The sequence below is a fragment of the Scomber scombrus genome, unplaced genomic scaffold (assembly GCF_963691925.1).
Source record: "Scomber scombrus unplaced genomic scaffold, fScoSco1.1 SCAFFOLD_344, whole genome shotgun sequence".
In the NCBI taxonomy this organism is placed as follows: Eukaryota; Metazoa; Chordata; class Actinopteri; order Scombriformes; family Scombridae; genus Scomber; species Scomber scombrus.
Window position 1 is genome coordinate 15001 of NW_026910579.1, and position 7500 is coordinate 22500.

The 7500-nt window shown below is 41.0% G+C and overlaps 1 protein-coding gene across 1 annotated transcript in view; it reads left to right on the forward strand.

The window, feature by feature from the left end:
• The window catches only part of LOC133977113 (laminin subunit alpha-5-like), a gene marked incomplete at its 5' end in the record, with an annotated part of 25012 nt that overhangs the window by 12812 nt on the left and 4700 nt on the right, over positions 1-7500 (forward strand). The window contains 8 exon segments of the mRNA XM_062415249.1: positions 293-427; positions 568-705; positions 1925-1980; positions 3218-3317; positions 3415-3467; positions 4417-4522; positions 4978-5077; positions 5818-5974. Of these exon segments, the coding sequence (XP_062271233.1) occupies positions 293-427; positions 568-705; positions 1925-1980; positions 3218-3317; positions 3415-3467; positions 4417-4522; positions 4978-5077; positions 5818-5974 (845 nt within the window).

Sequence of the window (7500 nt, forward strand, 5' to 3'; positions counted from 1 at the left end):
CCAATAAAATACAAATAAAATTGTCTGCCACCACTACAGTGTGCAGCAGTAAGAAATGAATTAATAAAATATAATAATATATATAATATATATAATATAATAAAATATGAAATGCAAATAACATTACATTTCAATAAAGTTGCAGAATTAAAACATGTATACACTCAAAACTTAAAAAAACAAATAGTTTGACTCAATCTATACCTAAATATCGACTTTTACTTCTTTTACATTTTAAATTGCTTCATCGTATTTCCTTTTTCTATAATCTCTCCCCTGCCTGTTTTCCCAGTGTGCACCTGTGATGCTCGCACCTCATTGGACACCAGCTGCACAGCGTCGGGTCACTGCCACTGCCGGCCCAACTACAGCGGAGCGTCATGTGACCAGTGTGCGCCTGGTTACTACGGTTACCCCAGCTGCACGCGTAAGTCGCCAAAAAAACTCCTGTTTGTGAAGCTTTTTATGTCTCTCATGGACAAAATAATAGAAACACTTGAATTACCAGACTTCCTGTTATTGATTAATGATGAATAATAACAGTTGTATTTATTCATTCTCTCCCAGCGTGCCAGTGCTCTGCAGAAGGCTCCCGCTACACCAGCTGCGACCAGGTGACGGGACAGTGTGTGTGTCAGCACAGCGTCGTCGGACTGAGGTGTGACAGCTGTGCACACGGCGCCTACGGCTTCCCCAACTGCCAAGGTAATAATAACACACACACACACACACACACACACACACACACACACACACACACACACACACACACACACACACACACACACACACACACACACACACACACACACACACACACAGGAACATACATGTGGGCTGATTCAGTCTTTCTGCACAACATAATGGAAGTTAGGTGTGATGACAGCTGCAGCTAATCACACACACACACACACACACACACACACACACACACACACACACACACACACATAAAGCTTGTTAAAGTGATGATGATGATGATGATGATGATGATGATGATGATTGCAAGCCTGTTTTCAGTGGCAGAAATAATCCTTCGTTAATGCAGAACATGAAAATCTCCCATTATTCCAACTTCAGGGTGTTAATGCATTAATTCACTATAATATACTTCCACTTCTCGCCTTTAATTAGCTTAAATTAGGTTCTTCTGTTTTGTATTTGTTGTAATTTGTTGATGAAGTGAAACCAGATACAAAATAATGATGTGCAGGTTTTTATTTAACTGCTACTGTAGATGAAACTAACAGCAATGGCGGCTTTCTGGACATTTTGACACAAGTTTGTCGACACTTCTTTAGTTCTTAAAGTCACAATCTATAATGTATCTATACTATAGTTATATATGATTATACAGCAGATTCATATTGTCACTTATATACAAAAGTAAAGGGAGCAGCTTTATGTAATTAATGAATAAAGACAGCGACAAACAATGAGCATATCTGACTATATTAGTGGTTTCTTGCTATGCATCAACTGAAAATAACATAACAGTATTTATTTAAGATATATACAGCATAATACACAACTAAATATATATATTCATACAGAGCAGCTGCCTCTAAGACATGTCACTTTAACTAAAACTTAATTAAATTCAATTCAATTCAATTCAATTCAATGCCTTTATTGTCATTGCACAGCAGTACAACTAAATGATGTAATCTCTGTGGCTAAATCACATAAAAACAGCAAAAGAGAGAATATAAAAATGCGTATTAAATAGATAAATATAATACAGAGCAGCAGTTCAAACTTAATTGCATAGCCGACCTAGTTAAGATACATTATACACATTATGTATTATTGCATATATGATGAATTAATGATTTTAATGGTATTTTAAGTCAGTAAACAGTAAATGTGTCTGAACTCACTTTGACATCTTTAACCAGCTGAGTCTGTGTTTGTCTCTGTGTAGCAGGAAGCTGCCATCCTGTCGGCTCGGTTCATTACGGAGGAGGGCAGCCGTCAGCCGTGAGTCTTTATTTGTTTGACTTCTGTTTGGATTTATTTGTTTTTTTGCCCACGTAAAAATGTATGATACAAACTATTCTGCTATTTAAATACAATAATGCACACAAGAATATAGTAGTAGTTGTGCAGCTTTCTTTTAATATGCTCCAAAATGATGGAAAACTCATTCAAGGGCCACAAACAGCCCAATTTGATCTGATGTGGGCCGATTCATTAAAAAGAAGGAAGGAAGGAAGACGGATGGAAGGAAGGAAGGAAGGAAGGAAGGAAGGAAGGAAGGAAGGAAGGAAGAGAAGACAGGAAAGAAAGAAAGAAAGAAAGAAAGGACAGATGGAAGGAAGGAAGGACAGATGGAAGGAAGGAAGGAAGGACAGATGGAAGGAAGGAAGGGAGGGAGGAAGAAAAGATGGAAGAAAGAAAGAAAGAAAGAAAGAAATAAAGGACAGGTGGAAGGAAGGAAGGGAGGAAGAAAAGATGGAAGAAAGAAAGAAAGAAAGAAAGAAATAAAGGACAGGTGGAAGGAAGGAAGGAAGGAAGAAAAGATGGAAGAAAGAAAGAAAGAAAGAAATAAAGGACAGGTGGAAGGAAGGAAGGAAGGAAGGAAGGAAGGAAGGAAGGAAGGAAGAGAAGACAGGAAAGAAAGAAAGAAAGAAAGAAAGAAAGAAAGGACAAGTGGAAGGAAGGAAGGAAGGAAGGAAAGATGGAAGGAAGAAAGAAAGAAAGAAAGAAAGAAAGAAAGAAAGAAAGAAAGAAAGAAAGAAAGAAAGAAAGAAAGAAAGAAAGAAAGAAAGGAAGTAAGGGTGGATGAAAGATGAAAGGAAAAGAAGACAGGAAGGAAAGTGGGCCCGATTGGACTCCTCGGCGGGCCAGTTCTGGTCTGCGGGCCTCATGTTTGACACCCCTGATATAAAGTTTATAATTATTAATATTAATTAAAACTCAAATCAAGTATTTTGCACTATCCAAATCACAATATAACAGTAACAATATACATTTTATATTGTTTGATTTTTATCATAAAACCTCGTCATGTTTCCTTCATACAAACTGAAGCATTTTCTCTCCTTTAAATATCTTATAATCTTATTATTTTACACTTTATTAATGTCATGCTACTGTTTAAATGTTATCTATAAATGCTGCTCATACTGGTATACAGGTTTATTTCCTGTATCAGTGTAACATCCATTTTACCGACAGTAGGAACTCACTTATTGGCTGTCAATCATCCTCTTAGGGTCAGTGTGACTGCCGTCGTCATGTCAACGGCCCGGCCTGTGATAAATGTAAACCTCTGTACTGGAACCTTTCTCCTGACACTCCTGATGGATGCTCCAGTAAGATACACAACAAACACACATCCAGCATATTTCTCACTACTTTAAATGCTTTAAAATGGAGAATATATATTAATGAGCATCTCATCTTCTTCAGACTGTGAGTGTAACGTCGCCGGGACTGTGAGCGGAGTTGCAGAGTGTGCACAGGTGAGCAAGTTAAACCTTCTTTAATTTATTCTATTTAATTCTATTGTCTTATCTCCTCTCTCCCTTCCTTCTTCGTGTATTCTCTCAGATCTTCCCATCCCCTCTTTCCTTCTTTCGTCTTCTCTGTATACCTCTACTTACATTTAACATCATCCCTCCCTCTTGCCATTTTCCTTTTTCATCTTCTTTCTCTTCCATTCTCCTGCTTCCTAATACTTTTACCCCTTCTCCTTTTATTTATATCCCTTCTCTTCCTACATCCTTATTGATATTTACCTGCAGAAAAAACCCTTAAAGTCCGTGTAAAGTGAAAATAAATATGTGTTCTGAGTTTGACATACCACAGAAAAGTGTGTTGTTAACCACCCTGCCAAATTTGAATGATTAAAAAAAACGCCAAATATATGAAATTAGGCTTCAAAGTTGTGTAAAAGTCTGCCTATTTCTCTGCTCCCAAACTCTGTGGGAGTGGCCGCCGAGTCCGCTGAAGCCCCGCCCCCTACCAAGTGTCACCTGTCAATCAAAGTCACCACCTCTACCAGAAACATGGATGCTATGTCTGAGAGCTTCCTGCTGCTAACTCAGCGGCTAGCTCGGCGGCTAACTCGGCAGCTAGCTGGCTAACTGTAGACTTTAGTAGTAGTAGTTTGCGCTGAATGTATTTATACCTCTACAGCAGCAGGGGCGGGTTTATGCTAAACACCGCCGGGTTACGTAAGCCGGCGTAGATTTTCAGACCCGCCCATTAAATCCAAACACAGAAATCTTGAAACACAGTTTGTGAACCCTAGCTCCACAATTCAAATCTAAATGGTTGAAATGCTTTTTTACACCTTTTTTAGAAATACATTTATGACCTATTTAATGTGTTTAGAAGAAAATGTCTGAATTGTTCTAGTAGTAAATAATAGTAATTTAATAATAATGATGTATTCTTTGCTCCTGACAGCAAAGTGGTCAGTGCCACTGTAAGCCCAACGCCTGCAGTGGAACCTGCTCCACCTGTAAAGACGGATTCTACAACCTGCAGGAGCAAAACTACTTCGGCTGTCAGGGTGAGCGTCCGCCAGCGGTAGTTCAGTGATCGATGGTTTCCTGTCTCCATACCGCTGTCTAATGTGTGTGTGTGTCTGTGTGTGTGTGTGTGTGTGTGTGTGTGTGTGTGTCTGTGTGTGTGTGTGTGTGTGTGTCTGTGTGTCTGTGTCTGTGTCTGTGTCTGTGTCTGTGTGTGTGTGTGTGTGTGTCTGTGTGTGTGTGTGTGTCTGTGTCTGTGTCTGTGTCTGTGTGTGTGTGTGTGTGTGTGTCTGTGTGTCTGTGTCTGTGTCTGTGTGTGTGTGTGTGTCTGTGTGTCTCTGTGTCTGTGTGTCTCTGTGTCTGTGTGTGTGTGTGTGTGTGTGTATGTGTGTGTGTGTGTGTGTGTGTGTGTGTGTGTGTGTGTGTGTCTGTGTGTGTGTCTGTGTGTGTGTCTGTGTGTGTATGTGTGTGTGTGTGTGTGTGTGTGTGTGTCCAGGCTGCCAGTGTGACATCGGAGGTTCAGCAGGTCAGTCTTGTGGAGAGAGGAACGGTCGATGTCGCTGCAGACCGAACATCGAGGGACAGAAGTGTAATCTGTGAGTTTAACAGTTAGCTCAACATTTATTTATTTATTTAGTATTTATTTGGTTTTTATGTTTTTGTTTAACCTTTGTGTCGTCCTCCCGGGTCAAATTGACCCCGTCTGTTTTGACTGTTCCTTTCTTTCCTTCCTTCCGTCTGTACTTCCTCCATCCCTCCTTCTTTCCTTCCTTCATTCCTTCCTTACTTCCTTTCCTTCTTTCTTCCTCCCTTCCATCCTTCCTTCCTTCCTTCCTTCCATCCTTCCTTCCTCCTTTCCTTCCTTCTTCCTCCCTTCCATCTTTCCTTCCTTCCTTCCTTCCTCCCTTCCTTCCATCTTTCCTTCCTTCCTTCCTTCCATCTTTCCTTCCTTCCTTCTTCCTCCCTTCCTTCCTCCCTTCCATCTTTCCTCCCTCCCTCCTTCTTTCCTTCCTTCCTCCCATCTTTCCTTCCTTCCTTCCATCCTTCCATCTTTCCTTCTTTCTTCCTCCCTTCCTTCCTCCTTTCCTTCTTTCTTCCTCCCTTCCATCCTTCCTTCCTCCTGTCCTTCCTTCTTCCTCCGTTCCATCTTTCCTTCCTTCCTTCCTCCCTTCCATCTTTCCTTTCTTCCTTCCTTCCTTCCTTCCATCTCGAGGACAACAGGAGGGTTAATATTGATCTGTCTCACAGCTGCTGGAGCCTTTTATTTAATCCAGGATTCGGGATGTTTCCTTGTTACCTTTCCTACTTCCTAAACGAGCGTCTCTTTTATCCGCAGGCCTCGTCCGGATCATTACTTCCCGGATCTCCATCACCTGAAGTTTGAGATCGAGGAGGGAACCATGCTGGACGGCCGGCCGGTGCGATTCGGCTACAATCCTCTGGAGTTCCCCGACTTCAGCTGGAGGGGTTACGCTCAGATGTCTCCCATCCAGGTAGGAACACGACCTTTGACCTTTGCTGTATTGATCTTACTCCAGAGGTAAAATGTGAAAATAAACGTATGAATAACTTGCACACATTCTTTTTTTGTGGACCCAGCATCAAATTTCTGCTTTTATCCATTTTGAGAGAATATATTAAAGGATTATGGTAAAAATGTCTAAGTGGTGTAACCATAAAAACTTTGTACCAAATAATTCAACTTGCTTAAAAACAGTAAATTGTCAATAAAACACCAAATCAACTAGTTTGGCATGATCTTACATTATAACTTTTATATTAAATAAAGGTAATGGAATACAATTGATCTAAATATTACATTTACTCTGGTAACCATGGAGATCAGGAAACATTTACATTGTTTTAAATGAAGTCATTATTAGTATAAGTCCACTTAACCTTCGTGTCGTCCTCCCGGGTCAAATTGACCCCGTCTGTTTAGACTGTTCCTTCTTTCCTCCCTCCTTCTCTCTTTCTTTCTTCCTCTCTCTTTCCACCCTTCCTTCTTCCATCCCCCTTTCTTCCTTCCTTCTGTCCTTCCTTCCTCCCTCCCTCCTTCCTTCCCTCTTTCCTTCCTCCCTCCTTTCCTTCCTTCCTCCTTCCCTTCTCCCTCCCTCCCTCCCTCCCTCCCTCCCTCCCTCCCTCCCTCCCTCCCTCCCTCCCTTCCTTCCTCCCTCCTTTCTTTCCTTCTTCCTTCCTTCCTCCCTCCCTCCTTCTTTCCTTCCCTCCTTCCTTCCTTCCTTCCTCCCTTCCTTCTTTCCTCTGTCCTTCTTTCCTTCCTTCCTCCCTTCTTCCTTCCTCCCTCCTACCTTCCTTCTTTCCTCTGTCCTTCCTTCTTTCCTTTCCTTCCTTCCTTCCTTCCCTCCTTCCTTCCTTCTTCCTCCCTCCCTTCCTTCCTCCCTCCTTTCCTTCCTTCTTCCTTCCTTCCTCCCTTCCTTCCTTCCTTCCTTCCTTCCTCCTTCCTTTCCTTCCTTCTTCCTCCCTTCCTTCCTTCCTCCCTCCTTTCCTTCCTTCTTCCTCCTTTCCTTCTTCCTCCCTTCCTTCCTTCCTCCCTCCTTTCCTTCCTTCTTCCTCCCTTCCTTCCTTCCTCCCTCCTTTCCTTCCCTCCTTTCCTTCCTTCTTCCTCCCTCCCTTCCTTGACTCGAGGACAACACGAGGGTTAAATACACTGTAGGTGATAAAATATGTAATATTTATCATTCTTTTGTGGTTACACCATTTGACATTTTCAGGAGCATTCAATCTTACTTTTGGTTAAAAAATGGTGCAAATGTCATTTCAAATAATATAAAACCAACAAAAATACTAAATGTACATTTTAACAAACCTGATTCTGCTTTTAAATCTAGTTTTGAATTTTGAATTGCTCCTTTTGCAAACTCTTATTTGTCACTGACCTTTATATATTATACATTAACTCAAAATTAAACAGATTAAAGATAAATATAGAGATGTTTAATGCTGTTTTTACTAATGTGACTATTTGTGTCGTATTTATAGATAATTATAGACTCTATTG